Here is an 18091-nt window from a genome sequence, read left to right as displayed (position 1 = left end):
GTATACTACACATGCTGAATTCCACTCACAATTATACACACAAAAATATAGAACTAAATAACACCATCCTCAAGACAATTATACACACAAAAAGGTACTACTACAATAAAAGTTTATTTTTCATACAAGTTTATTTCACTCGTATGATCAAGTCCAGTACACATGAACACATATATGATGACTGAAACTTTCAGATCAATGGAAAAAGGTATTTGGTCTGCGGGTAGTGAACCTTGGTTTGTGCAGACGAAATGATGTACGATGTGGCAGAGGGAACTTGATCTTTGAATTCTGTAAACAAGAAACAACAACGTAGGTAATCATTTGTACAAGCTATAATTTACATAAGTTTTCAACAACAATATTTGATAAATAAAGATACTGCATGAATTTGGACTGAGGCATAATTGATATCTTTCCTTCCTCTCTTTGAAAACATCTTTCACACATCTTTCCCACATTTCAATAAATGTTCAAATCTGAAAAAGGTTGCTAACTTTGTCAAGAATTTGCAAATCAGTAGAAAAAATGCTGAGATTTTGGCTGTCAAAGTAACAAGACTGCTTTGTTACATATATTTTAGCTGGTAATGAAAACCAACATTACAAAACTGATGAATACAGCTTGTGACTAACTTCCAAAGAAACACACTTTGTTCAATATTTCTGATAGTTACTGTGGTGTAACCAACCAGTCACGTCATTTCCCAAAGACGCTAATTACAGAATTCAATATTTCTGGTAGTTTGGTGTGACCATCTCCAATCCAACCATTCAAGTCATTTCTCAAAGACACTAATTACTGAGTTCAATATTTCTTGTCATTACTGGTGGTGTCACTCTCTCCAACCAGTTATACAATTTCTTAAAAACACTGATTGCTCAGTTCAATATTTCTGGGTGTTACACCATCTCCAACCAGACATGTCATATACTCAAAGACACTAACTTGTTCAAAATTTCTGGTCGTTACTGTGATGTCAATGATTCATATCAAGTCTACTTACATGGAACTGCTTCACATGTGGTCTTCTACATTTACTGGCTTGTACTGTCTCAACCTTCAGAATCTGAATGGAGTGAGCACGAGCTCTGTGACGGGCTCCCATGTCACGATCTAAGCAAAAAAGTTACATACAAAACTGATAAATTCCTGCATTATTTTTACCTTTCATAGACAAGAAAACATATTTCAAAATGCCAGTTATGGGATCTGATTTTTTCCAGTAAATTTGATGAATTCTATGAGAAACAGTTGTACAAATAGTAAACTAAGGTAAATTTGTATAAAACTGGTAAAGATTGTATCTGAAACCTTCAAAATAAGGTCCACTTAGATGTCACAAACTAGACAGATGAGAAATGATCACATAAATATGATTGCAGTCTATTTTATGAATCCACTTGGAAAGAAATAAGGATACCAGAAATAAGATTCATACTTACAACACTGTGTGACAGCTTTGGCTACTTCCATATCCCTATACTCTCTGTACATGTTGTGGGTGCCACTACGAGAGTCATAACGAAGCCAGATGCCAATATTTTTAATCTTCAATGGAGTCTTATCATAAATCTAAAATGAGGTAAGTGGTGACAATGGGGTTTAATTTAGACTTTATGTTATTATAGTATCTCAGCACATATTATAGGCGTGTTAATCCTGTCCAATATTTTAGTACTGTACAGGGTATTATACAATTGTTACAACTAGGATTCACTTCCAGGACCTGTGGACAGTTGATCTTGAAAGGCGACTAGCTGTAAGGAGTACTCTGTGCACACTTGTATAGCATTTGTACAACATACATGCTCAAATGCTGTAGGGATAAATGTGCTCTACAAATATTACATTTCTTTTATGAGTATCTGCAAGTTTTTCATTTGACTCAGATATGACTTAGCATTGTCTGTTTCATTTTAGTGCTCCTACCAGAAATATTATGTGTACAATTTCTGTACAGACCCCTTGCAGTTTCACACCACGTATGTTCTGATGGTTCATGCTTTATTGGGCCATACATGTACATGTATCAATATGATTCAGCTAACTCATCCAACACTTTATGTATATTCTTCACTCTACCCCTTTCCTCATTTATTGGTTCACCTGTCTTTTGGTTCTGCCACTGCCCATCCATTTCACACACTTCTATTTTCTCTTCACACCACTTTGAAACTGAAGATGGTGGCCTATTGCCTTTGAAATCTCACGCCATTTGAAAGACAAGTTATCAATAGTTCTAAAGATTTCATTTTTGCAAGATGAGTGTGTCACTTCTCTGGGTAAAGCAGGTAAAAGTTACTCATACAAATCATGGCCAAATGTACAAGAAAATGTGTACATTTCACCCTGTATCTTATCATGATTTAACAGTTGACAGATAGCCAGTATCTTTCTAATGTCTTATAAACACTCACCCTGCGACATGACACAATTTCTCCGACAGACTTCTTGATTTTCTTGAGTCTATTACAGAAGTACCAGAAACGTGACTTCGCAACCACTGTATCTGGTGCAAATATCCTCATTTTAAATAATCTTGGGACAGGGTCCTTCTGGGTTGGCAATCTCCTGCCAATCACCTCATACTCTCGCAACTGTAAAATAATACAATTTTGAAGATGCGTTATATTTCTTTGTTTTCACAAACCAAATGCTAAGCATTGCAATACATATTGAAAATTCACAATAAATAAGCTGAATTGGGGATATATTAATTATTATATTTATCTATTTCAACTCAGCCTGGCAACTAATCCACTACAGATTGATTCAAGTGCCAGTGGTTCATTCCTATTGTTAACTCAAAAGAAATGTAACCAAATGCAAAGTTAGTATTAGAAGTCTTAAAAAGTACGACATACGAAATTATTTTGTGGAACATATTCAAAATGGAGCATACATTTTGTTGCAACTAGGATTCACTTCCAAAATCTGAAAGATGGATCTTGAAAGGCGACTAGTTGTGTGGGTTTACTTTACGCACTTCATACTAAGCATTGTCCAACAAATATATGAAAATGCTTTAGGGATGAGTGCGTCTGGTTAGAAAGTTTACTATCTGTTTTAATTTCAAATGAAACGTCGATGCACTCGTAGCTGTCTGTTATATTTGTTGTCTGGCTCCGTCCGCCATGTTGAGATTGTAGAAAGCTTCATTATGGACGAAAGGGTACGGTACTCCAATGTCAATTCGTTCCTATCTTTATTAACCCGTTGGTAAACCAACTAATTTTTCACTCTCCTTATCCATTATAAATTGATGTGCCATATACGAAACGTAAAGACAAGAATAACTTCGTTCAGAGGGAAAAAATGTAGTTTTATGTACCTCTCCTTTCGCCCTCATGGTGAATTGGACGAACACGCTGGTAAAAAGGAAGATTTCTCGCGGTGGCTTCTGGGATTCAATTTTTAGCCTCTTTCAGATTTTGATAAATTCGATACAATTAATAATATCACAAAAAAGTATCATGATTATTTTGGGGGAGTTTATTTTATACTATTTATATTTAGTATTAAAATAAATGAAATTAAATGAAGGAATTAGTGATTTTCCACATATTTGTTACAACTTGTACCATATATTGTAGAACGAGGTGTAGAGTGTCAAAGGTCGAATTGCACGTTTACCCATCATGGCGGAGTAATGATGCGAACGTCGTGAAATGAATGAAGTATGGAATAATTCAACCAAAACAAATGTAGTAAGGTGACGTATTTTTACCACAATTGATAGTCTTGTACATTACTGACGAATCGCTTACTTGACTGTAGTTTTATTACAACTTCAAAGAGAGGTAGAGACCGTGACACGTACAAGTAACGTCTTGAATTGACCCAGCAGCAATCACATACTAAGTACATACACAACGTGGACACGAAAGAATCAATGTGGGTGTTGATATGGGTACATATGGTTGTCCCAAAACAATAGGTTATCTTCACCATAAGCCAAGTATTCATTCAGGTACGATTTTATATCCCTACAGGAGTTACGAACACGCGAGTTGTCGTGTGAGGATGGACGCCCATGCTCTTAGGGGCCTTAGCCCCACGTCGGACTCAACCTCCCAGAGGAGGGTAAGAATTTTGAGTTATTTTGATCATGGAAAGATGGCTTATACTTCCATGTTTTGATGTAGGCATGTATGTGATAATACAGTTAAGGTTTTAATAACGATTAACATTTTTTTTGTATTCTGTTATTGATAACATAACCATTAATACGTCTTCCAAATATATAAAAATGTAAATGTAAATTTGGTAAACATTTCAAATATCAAACACATACATGTAGCATTATGCATTTTCTCACATAAATAACCATCGCCTAACGGTCTATGAAATGTGCAGTACACTCATGTGATTGGGAAACTTTGCTGTTAGTAAATATAAGTTGACACCAGTGTACTGTGTTTTTCTCTAGTGTTTTGTTTTCGTTAAACCTGACTGATAATTGAGTCTATGCCTGTAAGGTAGAGTTATTATTATAGTAGTACTGTACAGTTATTTACATTTGTTTGGCATGAAACAAACAATGTACATTACAGTTATGTTAATTGTTATGCATAAGTCAAATTGTAGGATTCAAAAAATACATGTACGTGTACCTTCTTTTCTGGTCTTTCTATAGTATCTCATTACGACATACTTGTATACAATGTATGTACATGTATGCCTATGTCATGGGTTCTTTTTCTGCAGAAATCAAGTATTTGCAGAAATGATTATATAATTCTCCAATATCATAATCAGCTTGTAGTGACAAATGCGACACATACACAGAGTTTTGATTAGTTGAGTGATGAAACATGTCAATCAATAATATTATGTGTACATCTATGTATCATGTTACTAGTTATCAAACTTTAAGACATGTCATAACAAAAAACAAAAGATTTAAATCTGATTTCCTAGAGGTGTAGTCACCTGACAGTGTTTTTACTAAGGTTGGGGAACCCTAGTAACAGAAAAGGGGATAATATGGTAAAACAGGCATAGTTTCCAATACGTTATACCATAATATTGGTGGGGAACCCTGGTTTTAGTAGATTTTACCTACTTACGACAGTGGTAGGGAACACTTGTAAAATGACAGGAGAACTCAGGTAGATTTTACCTGTTTACCACCCTTAATAAAAAACACTATGACTGAAATGTATAAGAGAACCAGGTCATATTTCAGTGTAACAGTAGATGTTCAATGGAGTGGTACATTTGACCTGTAATCATTGCTTTGACCATTTGAATACTAGTATGTAATAAGGACTAGATACATGAAATGATGAAAAATGAAAAAAAACAACATTAGAAATATGCTTTATCACAGGTGTAGATCATATGCAAAATATAATAATATATAGTTCGTAGTATAAATAGTTAAAACTATTTGAAAAATCACCAGGAAAGAAGAATATGATAATGACAATTTAAAAATTGAATTTGGGAATCTCACTGTTCATGTACATTTGTATAAAACCCATAGAAATAACATTTCAGTGTATTGAGTGCTAGTCTGATATGTACATAGACATGTAGATTTTAATGTTTATGTGATGTTTCATTGTTTACAGGCACTGGCATATTTTGAGCAAATGAAACAAACAGAAGATGGATGGCGGATCTGTGGTACAGCCCTTACACAAGGTGTACACCATGACGACCATGTGAAATTCTTTTGTTTTCAAATACTAGAACACTTTATCAGATCTAGGTAAGACTTTACACTATATAATCAAACAGTCTGTATTCATAACATGGCTATCTTATATATAGGTCAATTATCAATTAGATCTGGTACCAAGCGGTATAGCCAAATGTTGTACATGTATTATGTACTTGTCATAATCTGTCTTTGTCCATCAACATGTATCCAACAATCCATCCGTCAGACCTCCATCCAACCAACCATCCATCCATCCATCCATGTAGCTGCCATCTATCAACCGTCCATCCATCTGTCCTCCATGTATCTACATGTATCCATCCGTCCGTCCAACCATCAGTCCGTCTGTCTGTCCATCCATCCATTCATCCATCCATACATACATCCATCCATACATACATACATACATACATGCATCCATCCATCCACCCACCCATCCATAATCCATCCAGTCATCTGTCCATCCATCCATCCATCCATCCATCTATCTATAATCTGACTGATAGAATGTCAGACATTCACCAATGTAACCATAGGCTATGATTTTCTATCCAGAGTCAGTCTATGGTTCAACCCTTAGCCATGTCACAAAGTATGACTGTCTGTCTGTCTGTCTTTTCACATTTTATTCTCTCAGATCTGTTCTACAATAAGTCAATTTATGAATAACACTGATATTGCAAGGAAAGTTAGGCAAACTGGAAGTTACTACACAAAGGTAGCAAGGAAAATCTACTCTAGCCTAGTTTCAGAATTATTATTAATTTCAAAGAAATGTTGCAAATGTTGACAGGTTTTAAAACTTTAACAGTGTTATCATGACATGGTTTACTTGTAACATAATTAGTCATAAACATACAGTGGTGGTTATCTTTCATTTGGGTAAAATCAGATTTCGTGAACTTACATGTAGAAGAAATACACATTCCACCATAGAGAGTGTTAACTAATATTTGTCATCAGATACAGGACAGAAGATCCAGCTCACCAAACCCAGTTGAAAGAAATGCTGTTACAATGGCTTCAACAGCAGGTTAGTTGTCACATCGATGTCACTTTTTAAAGATTGTACTAAACATTTCCCAAATCTACATGTACATGTGGCTGGTAAACATGATACAAAAACAGGTTTGATATCACGGGTGTCTGGTTCCCACACAATGCTGGATTCAGAGAGTTTATACTTGCACAATCTGAATCTGAAAACAATCTGAATCCACAAGTATCAATGGCAGGTTTCAGGGAGATGCAGCAAGTCCACGTCAGAGTGACTCAGCTTGAATGTATATTGGGACCAAGGTTGATTGCTGTCATTTGCAGCAGGATGATGGTGTTGTCAAGTTAGGTACACATAGAGTTTTGTACTATGTGTTGCTAGGATGTATACGATAATTTTGTACAATGATATAGATTATTAGAATGCCAAAAAATACAGACTTTGTATACTAGTATGACATGGTCTAAAACTTCACTATCATTTATTTGTCTACAGTGTGTGTCAGAAAAATCTGAGAAGACTTTCATCCGCAACAAAGCAGCACAGCTGTTTTCCTTGGTTTTTGTCATTGACTATCCACACAAGTGGCCATCGTTCTTCACAGATCTTCATCATCTGCTGAATTATGGTAGTAAAATTGTGGATATCTACCTGCGTATTTTGGTTGCCATAGATACAGAGGTTGTTGACAGGGAGATTGTACATACAGATGAGGTAGGTAACGAAATGTTAGGGATACATTGACATTTTATTCATGTGACAATACAATGTGTGGTGTAAACCTTCTAGAATCCAAATTAACATTGGTATGATGATTGATTGATAGATTGAATGTTATGCAAAAGATATAATTGCTAGTACATTGTTAAGGATGCCATATGTGATACAAATCTCCAAGGAATAGTTTCAATTTCATCAGCGAATTTTTCAGTAATTTTAAAAGTGTGTGAAAATCCATGGCACCTAGTCTAGTTCCTATATGATATGTGCTATGATTACTATGATTGTCTCCACTCACTACGACGTACGTCTAGTCTAGTGATTACTATGATCGTCTCCACTCACTACGACATAGGTCTAGTCTAGTGATTACTATGATCGTCTCCACTCACTACGACATAGGTCTAGTCTAGTGATTACTATGATTGTCTCCACTCACTACGACATAGGTCTAGTCTAGTGATTACTATGATTGTCTCCACTCACTACGACATAGGTCTAGTCTAGTGATTACTATGATTGTCTCCACTCACTACGACGTACGTCTAGTCTAGTGATTACTATGATCGTCTCCACTCACTACGACATAGGTCTAGTCTAGTGATTACTATGATCGTCTCCACTCACTACGACATAGGTCTAGTCTAGTGATTACTATGATTGTCTCCACTCACTACGACATAGGTCTAGTCTAGTGATTACTATGATCGTCTCCACTCACTACGACATAGGTCTAGTCTAGTGATTACTATGATTGTCTCCACTCACTACGACGTACGTCTAGTCTAGTGATTACTATGATCGTCTCCACTCACTACGACATAGGTCTAGTCTAGTGATTACTATGATTGTCTCCACTCACTACAACATAGGTCTAGTCTAGTGATTACTATGATCGTCTCCACTCACTACGACGTACGTCTAGTCTAGTGATTACTATGATCGTCTCCACTCACTACGACATAGGTCTAGTCTAGTGATTACTATGATTGTCTCCACTCACTACGACATAGGTCTAGTCTAGTGATTACTATGATTGTCTCCACTCACTACGACATAGGTCTAGTCTAGTGATTACTATGATTGTCTCCACTCACTACGACATAGGTCTAGTCTAGTGATTACTATGATCGTCTCCACTCACTACGACGTACGTCTAGTCTAGTGATTACTATGATCGTCTCCACTCACTACGACATAGGTCTAGTCTAGTGATTACTATGATTGTCTCCACTCACTACGACGTACGTCTAGTCTAGTGATTACTATGATCGTCTCCACTCACTACGACATAGGTCTAGTCTAGTGATTACTATGATCGTCTCCACTCACTACGACGTACGTCTAGTCTAGTGATTACTATGATCGTCTCCACTCACTACGACATAGGTCTAGTCTAGTGATTACTATGATTGTCTCCACTCACTACGACATAGATCTAGTCTAGTGATTACTATGATCGTCTCCACTCACTACGACATAGGTCTAGTCTAGTGATTACTATGATCGTCTCCACTCACTACGACATAGGTCTAGTCTAGTGATTACTATGATCGTCTCCACTCACTATGATGTAGGTCTAGTCTAGTGATTACTATGATTGTCTCCACTCACTACGACGTACGTCTAGTCTAGTGATTACTATGATCGTCTCCACTCACTACGACGTACGTCTAGTCTAGTGATTACTATGATCGTCTCCACTCACTACGACGTACGTCTAGTCAAAGTCACTACTCTAGCACAGAAATGTGATGATGTTATTGCATCCCTACATGATTTTAGTTTCAGGTGTGGGGTGAGAGTTTGGCATCCTTGTTACTTTGTTCTGCATTGTACACATATAAATTACTGGTACTTGTTTTAGTACTGATGGATTGCAGCTATAAAGGCAAGAATTTAGAATCAGAACAAATTTCACCTCTCCAGTAATGGTGTAGCTTATGCAAACTCTGTGTAGGCTACTTCACACATGAGGTCAAAAGAAGGCATATGACTTACAAAGTAGTTGTAGTGTTTTTAACATTCAGTTTCTATGAATTTAAAATATGATATTAGCAATGATCATCTCGGTGTTAGATGGAACTTTGGAAAGTTGAGGAATAAAGGGTGTTACTGTATGCTCCACAGAAAGAATCAAATGAGTTGTCTGTAATTGTCTGTAATTATCTGTAATTATCTGCATACAGGAATATCAACGTAACACTGTGATTAAAGATGCCATGAGGGACCATAGTGTGAGAGAGTTGGTAGACACCTGGTATCAAATATTGGTAAGACAATGATACATTTATAAACATCATGGAATTTCTTGTTTTCTTACAATAGCAGACTGCAGTACATATCCAGCCGATATCACTCATACACAGCCATCCAAGATTCAAACGTCCACACAAAAATAGTGGAACAGGATACACTTTATCACTTATATAGATGAAGTTCATGAACATTATGTCACATCAAATTGATAAAGGGATGGGTCATACTCAGAGATAAAAGAAACAAAAAATCATACTGTCTGTGATTCAAATGTAGTTTGAGTAAATTTGTTGACTTAATAATAAAAACTACAGTTGATATAAATGTTTAAAAAAGTTAAAGTTCATGCCATATTAGGCATAATTATTGTAGTTATTTACAGGAGAAATGAAGACGCCTCAGTGTTTGTTTCATTCATGAGACGGGATATTTTTTGTGCACAAAGAAAGACAACTTCAAATGCGAAAGAAACAATTATATAGGTGCCGTGCATAGTGGGGATGTAGAAGGAGTCAAGTTATCATGTTGAATAACAGTAGGAAAATAAACAATTGAAATTATTAAAATCCATGTGTAATTTATTTTCACCAGAAGTCGGTTTCTACTGCACTGTAAACAAATGACAAAGTTTATCACTTTTCAATGTGATTAGGTAAAGGATCCTGCTGTGTGTGTTGTACATCTCATTTATAGTTTATTGCTTTAGGTTGAACTTTATCTATCATCTGTGTGTTAATAACATCATATCCTGTGAGTAAATCACCAAGGCAACTTCATTTCTTCTGTAAAATTTGTAAAAGAAAGACACACGGTATGAAGTGTTTAAATGATTTGTTGTCATCTTCCATTCTATTGCAGACCACATATGAAAACACTAGTCCAGAAGTGACTTGTTTATGTTTGGAGGTAGTTGGAGCCTTTGTATCATGGATAGATATCACCTTAATAGCTAATGATAGATTTGTATCATTACTACTACGACACTTGGGTGTTGATGTGCTACGGGAGAGTGCATGTGATTGTCTCTTGGAGATTATTAGTAAAGGCATGGATCCCATGGCTAAGACTGAATTAATTGAATCATTGATTAAAGTATTGGAGAATGCTGGGGTACTACCTCCTAAAGAGGTGAGTTGAAATAGTCTTGTTACGCAATGTGTACAAAAACATTTACATGTACATACTGACCTTGGCAATCTCACTTTTATCAGTCACCTGATGATTGCTGAGGAAGTATGATCGATGAAGAAGTGTGAATCTCCAAGTAATAACTTATAACATTCTTGTACTTTGGATTTTGTGTATTATCTATATACATGATACATACAATGTACACATGTAACACACTGGTGCTGTTACTGTTGCAATCATCAGACAATGTCATCTGATGATCGCTGTGTATTGGCTCGTGTTTATCTTGCTTGAGACTGTGTTATTTACACCACTCTACATACATTCATGTATGTATGTATTGAGTATTGTTTACTCTAGCATAGATATTTCATACTGAGTACTGAGTTTATAATATATATATTATGTGTTGAGTCTTGTGAGTCTTCATAATGCTAATTCCTATAAACTAGTGAAATGTCGGTTGACATGTAACATACATGTGATTATGTATATTCCATACAGGATGAAGACATTGACTTTATGGCCAAGTTAGCCAAACTAATCAATGGTGTAGGAGCTAACCTTTTGAATGCTTGGAATAAGTAAGTATATACTTTGTGATATGATTGCTATGTGCCATGATTAGTCCCTGCCGGACGAAGTCCGGGACGGGGACTTATGGATTGGGTTCCGGCTGTCCGTGCGTCCGTGTGTCCGTCCGTCCGTCCGTCCGTCCGTCCGTCCACAGCCGTTTCTTGGAGATGCCTGGACCAATTTTTTTCAAACTTGGTACAAGGGTAACATACAATGGCATACATATGCACGTCAATTTGTTTCATGATACGATCCAATATGGCCGCCTAGCAGCCATTTTGTTTGCAAATTTTCCCTGTCTAAAGCCATAACTCAGACATGTTTGAACAGATCTCATTCAAAGTTGGTATTAGGACAGTGTTCTATGGCATATATGTGCATATTCGTTGTTGTCATGATACGATCCAATATGGCCGCCTGGCAGCCATTTTGTTTGTGAATTTTCATGTCCAAAGCCATAACTCAGACATGCTTGAACAGATCTCATTCAAAGTTGGTATTAGGACAGTGTTTCATTCAAAGTTGGTATTAGGACAGTGTTCTATGACATACATGTGCATATCCATTTTCATTGTGATACGATCCAATATGGCTGCCTGGCAGCCATTTTGTTTGCAAATTTTCCATGTCCAAAGCCATAACTCAGACATGCTTGAACAGATCTCATTCAAAGTTGGTATTAGGACAGTGTTCTATGACATACATGTGCATATTCATTGTTGTTGTGATACGATCCAATATGGCTGCCTGGCAGCCATTTTGTTTGCAATTTTTCTATGTCCAAAGCCATAACTCAGACATGCTTGAACAGATCTCATTCAAAGTTGGTATTAGGACAGTGTTCTATAACATACATGTGCATATCCATTTTCGTCATGATACGATCCAATATGGCTGCCTGGCAGCCATTTTGTTTGTGAATTTTCCATGTCCAAAGCCATAACTCAGACATGCTTGAACAGATCACATTCAAAGTTGGTACTGTGGTATACTTTTTAAACGCTGGGAATTTATTTTGGCTTATTTCGCTGGAGGAAAAAATACGCGAAAATTCATTACAGCGGAATGGTGTTTGAAGTATGGGACGTCACTATGACCTACTTCTACTTGACCTCTCATTACAGTTTCCTTATCTTTGTTCCATCGTTCTCAACGGAAATTCAACGTCTAAACATTCAACAAATGTTCAACACACACAATCACGGGCACACACGCAAACAAACTTATAAACAAAATATTCCATGAATAAAGTTTCATTGAAAAAATACTTGTCGTCTTTATTGCAATTTTAAACACACAGATTCATTGCAAAAAATCACAGTTGTATGTACTTGTATTGACATAAAGACAAATTGAAATTTTACAGAAATAACTAGTAATGTCAATAAATTAAAATGATAACTCAAGTGTTCGTCATATAAAGTTCGATAACAAAATTTAAAGTACTAGCTGCTAGTAAATGAAAATTAGAATAGCGTCTTGAAATCAAAAACCTTGAAGTACACACTCACAATATGTGCTCACTTTTCATCTACAAAAGTCCAGCTTGATGAAAACCATCACGAAGCAAATCGATTCGCTGGGCAATGTCGTCATGGCACTTGATCAGCCATCTGGCATGGACTGGTTTTAGGGCGGATGTCCTCATATCGATATGTGGTGCGGGTAATGCGTTCCCGTCATCAGTGTCAGTGTCATCGTTGGGTAGTGATTCCATTACTCTCTCTGCATACCAGGAATTGAAGTTTGACTTCAGGAGATTCTTGTACTCTTTATTAACAGATAAATCTAGTGGCTGTAACTTGTCTGTGCAACAGGCTGGGATGTAGACGATTTTGATGTTGTTTTCGTCAAGCAGCTTCCTAAGTTCTTCTCCACGATGAGCCTTGTAAATGTCGAACAGTGCGAGTGCCTTCTGATCAGTTGACAGGCCGAGCCGTTGGCGTTGATTTGTGATGTACGGAATGACGACTTTCTGAACGTATCGTAGCATCGATGATTCGTTGCTCCAGTGTGAAGTTGTATGAGTAATGTCCCAATCGTCTGGAAAATTGATGTTTGGATGACATCGGTCGGTTTTTCCGGCGTAGATGACTTGCGGTGGAAGTAGTTGTCCCGCCATTGATATTGCAAGCAATACCGTAATCTGCCGTTTGTCATCAAGGCCAGAAATAGTAATCTGTCTACTTCCCCTCTCTTCAAGTGTCCATTCGCCTCCTGGTAACATACTGACACCGGTCTGGTCCCAATTCACAACCATCTCTTCAGGAACGGAGTAGTCATCCCTTACTTTCTTCACACGTGCGATGAACTCTGTCTTTATCACTTCGAAGTCCTGAGGCAGTTGCTTCACACTCTTTGTACCCTTTCGCCGAACAAAGTTCATTCTGTGGAGAAGTGATTTTGCCCACGTACTGGTAATTTCAATGTGTCCACCAAATTCTTTCAGTTTTGATCTGTCATTTTTCATCATGATACCAATCGCAGCAGCCATGACGAGGCGATTGTTAATGACACCACCACTACGTCTAACTTGGCGGACCCATCTCTGCACTGCTCCGTCCAACTCTCCAAGCATCAGTGGTTGACCTCTGTGACCCTTTGGCAGTGACGTGATGGGTGTACATTGGTTGCGTCGTTGAAGCTTCAAGTAACTGGCCTTCATACCACGAACTGTACTCTCATTTATCGATCTGTTGAGTTCTTTGGAAAACCTTCTCGCCGTCTTGACAACTCCGATTTCTATGGCAGACTTTGCAATTTGTGCCCGTTGCTCATCAGTGTAGAATTTGTAGTCACCACGCTTTCTCTTCCTTGGATTCACGACATCGGCGATCACCTTTTCAACTTCGTTATTTGCAGCTTCAGTCAAAATTGCCTCTTCTTTGGTCATACAAAGTCTGGGATCAGGTAAACCTGGAGTGCGTGGAGGATTTGCTTGTTTTAACCAGCGATACAGCGACATGTTTTTACGTTGAAGACAACGAGTACTATGGTAAAAAAACGTTGTAATCCATGGGTTTATAAGCATGAAATTCGTTTGATCAATGCGGCAAGCTGTTAATATTCCTTTAGAATGTTTTGAACATTGAGTGTAAGTTTCAAACATTTAACACAAAATTTTGCCGCTAAGGTAAGAAAATAAAGGATAAATTTACTAAAACCGTCAAAATTACCACCTTTACCCGTTCTTTGTACAATGTACTTTGTAGATTCACCCGACAATATCACAACATTCACACTTCCTTACATGACACCATGAAAACAACAGTATCAAAGACTTTGCCGACTTGATTGATAGCGTAAATCACCATTGTGTTTATTCAAATTTGTGACCGTGTGACCAAATTATGCAGGCTAATGATGACTGACAAGTGGAGTTGATGATCGCTCCATTCTTTACCGAGATGAACAATAGGAATAGAAGTGGGTTGAGCGAAAATTAATTCAGGCCAACCTGTCAGTTTTAGTAACTAAGCGAAAATAGACTCCAGCATTTATAAAGTCTTCCACAGTATTAGGACAGTGTTCTATGACATACATGTGCATATCCATTTTCATCGTGATATGATCCCCCATACCCGACCAATCCTTTATTGTTGTAGGCATGTTCCATGTCCAACAAGCAGGCACAACATATCTAAGTCTGTTTGATTTAGGTTCACAAGTGTTGTTGCGTAATCAGAGTAGTGATAATTCCTTAAAAGCCAATCATAGCGGGGACTATGTCATTCTCAATGACTTGTTTTGATATGATTTAGTACATTTCTGTGTGTAGAAAGCATTTCAAAATCAGCAAAACTAAAGATATATGATTTAATTACAGGTTGATCAAAGCTAGAGATAACGAGAATGCTCACAAAGTTTTCCAAGCTGCCAATAGTAAATTGCCTCTGATGCTACGTTTCCTTGGTGATGAGGATGATGATATCTCTGCTGCTGTCACAGAATACGTACATGATTATATAACTACTTTAAAGCAGGTAATAAAGTCATTAGATTTCATTGGTTAAAGTCTATCAAATGAATCAGTGGTCTCTCCTTGAACTACAATCATATTGTGTTGCCTCAGAATTTACCTCTCTGAAATGGTGCATGAAGATAGAAGTTCTAACAATTTGTCTTTGCTACATTTGCCACTAGGGGGCGCTGTTTATATTGTACCCACATGCATTCATTAGAGTTGTAGGGAAACTTGCTTCATTGACAGGATTTATCAAAGCTGGTTTATTTGAGCCAATGATGTGTTTGACTACTACTTCAAATGCTTGTGGCAGCCATTGCTATCAATCATTTTAACTCCATCTTTTGATTTTCTTTGAAGATTCCTAATGGTAGCCACATTTATAAAAGTCAGCTGGAAAGCATCATTTACATCATGATTCAGAAATTTGAATATGATGACAGCTACAACTTTGAGAGAGAAGGTGAAGATGAAGTGATGTTTATGGAGTACAGAAAACAACTCAAAGTTATATTTGACAACATAGCACAGTTAGACAACCAATTGATGTTGGTAACTATCCATCAAGTTGTCATGTCAACACTAAGGTGAGTCTGGAGTGTAGAGGTTAGAAACTATTGAGACTGTGTAACCCAGTATGTGTAGGTGATCATACACAACAATATTTGAATCACCATTGTAGCCAGTCAGCTCATTCTGTATAAATAAGGACCTGATAGGATAAAGGTGGCCTATATGAAGGATTAATTGTATGTGTTAACAGACACTGAATTGTATGTTTACAAGGGATGTGAAATATAAAGGGTTATACCATTTTAGATCTGTGTCAAGAGTAATAATCATAGAACTGTTTGATTTCAATCATAGGATGTCATAGTATGTAAAATAAAAACTAAATCTGTACAGCCTGGATATGGGTTTTGTAGACTGAGGTTGTATGGAGGAAGGGCCCAACTTTGTGAGGTTCTGTAACTTGCAAGCAGTACTACCAAAGTTTACAAAACCCATATTTGGGCCATCAAGGTTTTATCATGCAGCATAGATAGAGGCATGGAAACATTTTAATCAGATAGCACCATAAATTAATAGTAGAACAGTATTTTATACTGAAAAACATAATGATATTGAGAAAACAAATGAATCACTGAACAAACAGACATCAAGAAGCGAGCCACTTACCATATTTGGGCAAAGTGTGCCAAGGCATGATATGGAAAATGATTGCACAGGTTCAATGCACACACTTTCCATAACATGACATAGGAAGACTATATTAGGTGTATGGTGTTTTATCACATTAACCATGCATTGCTGATAATGATATGTATTCCTTTCAACTAGTGTCTTGATTTATAATATATTTTGGACATCACTGGGGTCTGTTCATCAAATATTGCATTTTTACAAATGATAATATTCTGATATGTGTATTTTATACAGGCAGTGGGAAAGTATAGAGTTTACCAAGGTAGAACTGGCTGTCAAGTTGCTGTACAATCTAGGGGAAGCTATACCTGCTAATCAAAGCAACCATTTTGTTGGTGATTCACCCAAAGTGATGGCTATGAAGGAAATGATGAGTACAGTAAGTACAATGTACATTATTAGTCCCCACCGGACAAAGTCTGGGACGGGTACTTATGGATTGGGTTCCGTCTGTCCATGTGTCCGTCCATCCATCCGTCCGTCCGTCCGTCCGTCCGTCCATCCGCAGCCGTTTCTTGGAGATGCCTGGACCGATTTTTTTCAAACTTGGTACAGGGGCAACATACAATGGCGGGTTAGGGTGGTCAGTGTTTGAATTGTGTATGTAACACTCAGACTGAAAGATTTGTGGTTGTTCCACATTTGTAACAATCATAGGTTGGAGTTTGATGTGTAAGTTGGAATAATAATGAATCTGTCACTTTATAAATCAGTCACAAACACTTTTTACATTTTAAAAAAATGTCTTTTATAATAATATTTGATTTTATCTTTCGGTATGATTTCTTTCAGCTTGTCACCAGTAGAGTGATTGGTCATTCCCATTTTGCTGTGGCACTACAGGTAAGTGACTTTAAGAGTGTTCTCCACGAGGGTTGGTTTGGGTTTTTTTCGAGGGGGGGGGGGGGGTGCACCATCCCTGTGACATTACAGGTTATTAACTTTAACAGTGTTCTCCACCAGGGGTTTGGGTGGGGGTGCACCACCCCTCTGTTGTCAATGGCCACCTCTTCTTTTTTTGGGGGGTCACCCATTAATTTGTGTTGGCCACTCCTGTGTGTTTGCCATGATGAATTATGCTGTTATTTAAAATTTGAAATTGTTGTGTACAAGTATCCTGTGTCTTGAAACTCATGACATTGAATATATTATCAGTCATTAGTAGACAAAATATAGAAAACTAAAATTGAATATTTTTACAAATATATATGCATCAGTATTGAACATTTTCATTACCACGGTGATATAATATATGACTTTATTCCCAGATACAAAATTATAATACAGGTCCGTGAAGAGTATCTTAACATAAAATAAATGGGAAAGGGGATCAAAAAATAGTTGTCTGCCAACTAATCTAGTTCAATCCCATCAATACATGTGATAATAATCAAAATACAAATATTATCTGGGCATCGTCACCGTTTCGTTGGATTTCTGATATTTGCAAAGCTTCTACAAATAAAAGGAAGGGAAGAAAACAACAACAAAACAAAACAAAAAACTGATACTTAAAGATTTCGACTCAAAAAGAAGAAATACAGAGACAAAGACGAAAACACTATCT

General features: G+C 37.0%; 2 protein-coding genes and 1 non-coding gene across 3 annotated transcripts in view; 1 reads left to right on the top strand and 2 right to left on the bottom strand.

The window, feature by feature from the left end:
- Positions 1–112: 112 nt before the first annotated feature.
- LOC144453644 (large ribosomal subunit protein eL20-like) lies at positions 113–3383 on the bottom strand. Its single transcript, XM_078144976.1, has 5 exons — positions 3335–3383; positions 2421–2600; positions 1446–1575; positions 1007–1116; positions 113–291 (listed from the first exon to the last, which is right to left on the bottom strand). Exons 1-5 carry the CDS (start codon positions 3350–3352, stop codon positions 196–198), a joined length of 534 nt encoding a protein of 177 aa, XP_078001102.1. The 5' UTR covers positions 3353–3383; the 3' UTR covers positions 113–195.
- Positions 2907–3045, bottom strand: LOC144443368 (small nucleolar RNA SNORA68). The gene has a single exon (XR_013481687.1). It is a non-coding gene; the product is annotated as a small nucleolar RNA SNORA68 (small nucleolar RNA).
- Positions 3384–3625: 242 nt separating the features above from the next.
- The window catches only part of LOC144436260 (exportin-T-like), a 33982-nt gene continuing 19516 nt past the window's right edge, over positions 3626–18091 (top strand). The window contains exons 1-12 of the mRNA XM_078125008.1: positions 3626–3715; positions 3996–4086; positions 5580–5719; positions 6635–6704; positions 7164–7382; positions 9578–9661; positions 10506–10775; positions 11283–11362; positions 15181–15337; positions 15679–15905; positions 16759–16903; positions 17317–17367. Of these exons, the coding sequence (XP_077981134.1) occupies positions 3672–3715; positions 3996–4086; positions 5580–5719; positions 6635–6704; positions 7164–7382; positions 9578–9661; positions 10506–10775; positions 11283–11362; positions 15181–15337; positions 15679–15905; positions 16759–16903; positions 17317–17367 (1578 nt within the window). The 5' untranslated portion in view covers positions 3626–3671. The remainder of the gene's footprint in view (positions 3716–3995; positions 4087–5579; positions 5720–6634; positions 6705–7163; positions 7383–9577; positions 9662–10505; positions 10776–11282; positions 11363–15180; positions 15338–15678; positions 15906–16758; positions 16904–17316; positions 17368–18091) is intronic.

Source organism: Glandiceps talaboti, chromosome 1 (genome assembly GCF_964340395.1).
Source record: "Glandiceps talaboti chromosome 1, keGlaTala1.1, whole genome shotgun sequence".
Taxonomy (NCBI): domain Eukaryota; kingdom Metazoa; phylum Hemichordata; class Enteropneusta; family Spengelidae; genus Glandiceps; species Glandiceps talaboti.
The sequence above is the reverse complement of the archived record's forward strand: the minus strand, read 5'-3'. Positions and strand labels throughout refer to the sequence as shown.

Coding starts and splice junctions, on each gene's coding strand:
- LOC144453644 (XM_078144976.1), bottom strand. Junction 1,576..2,420: donor AAATTGTGTCATGTCGCAGG/GTGAGTGTTTAT, acceptor ACCTCATTTTAG/ATTTATGATAAGACTCCATT. Junction 1,117..1,445: donor CAAAGCTGTCACACAGTGTT/GTAAGTATGAAT, acceptor TTTTTTGCTTAG/ATCGTGACATGGGAGCCCGT.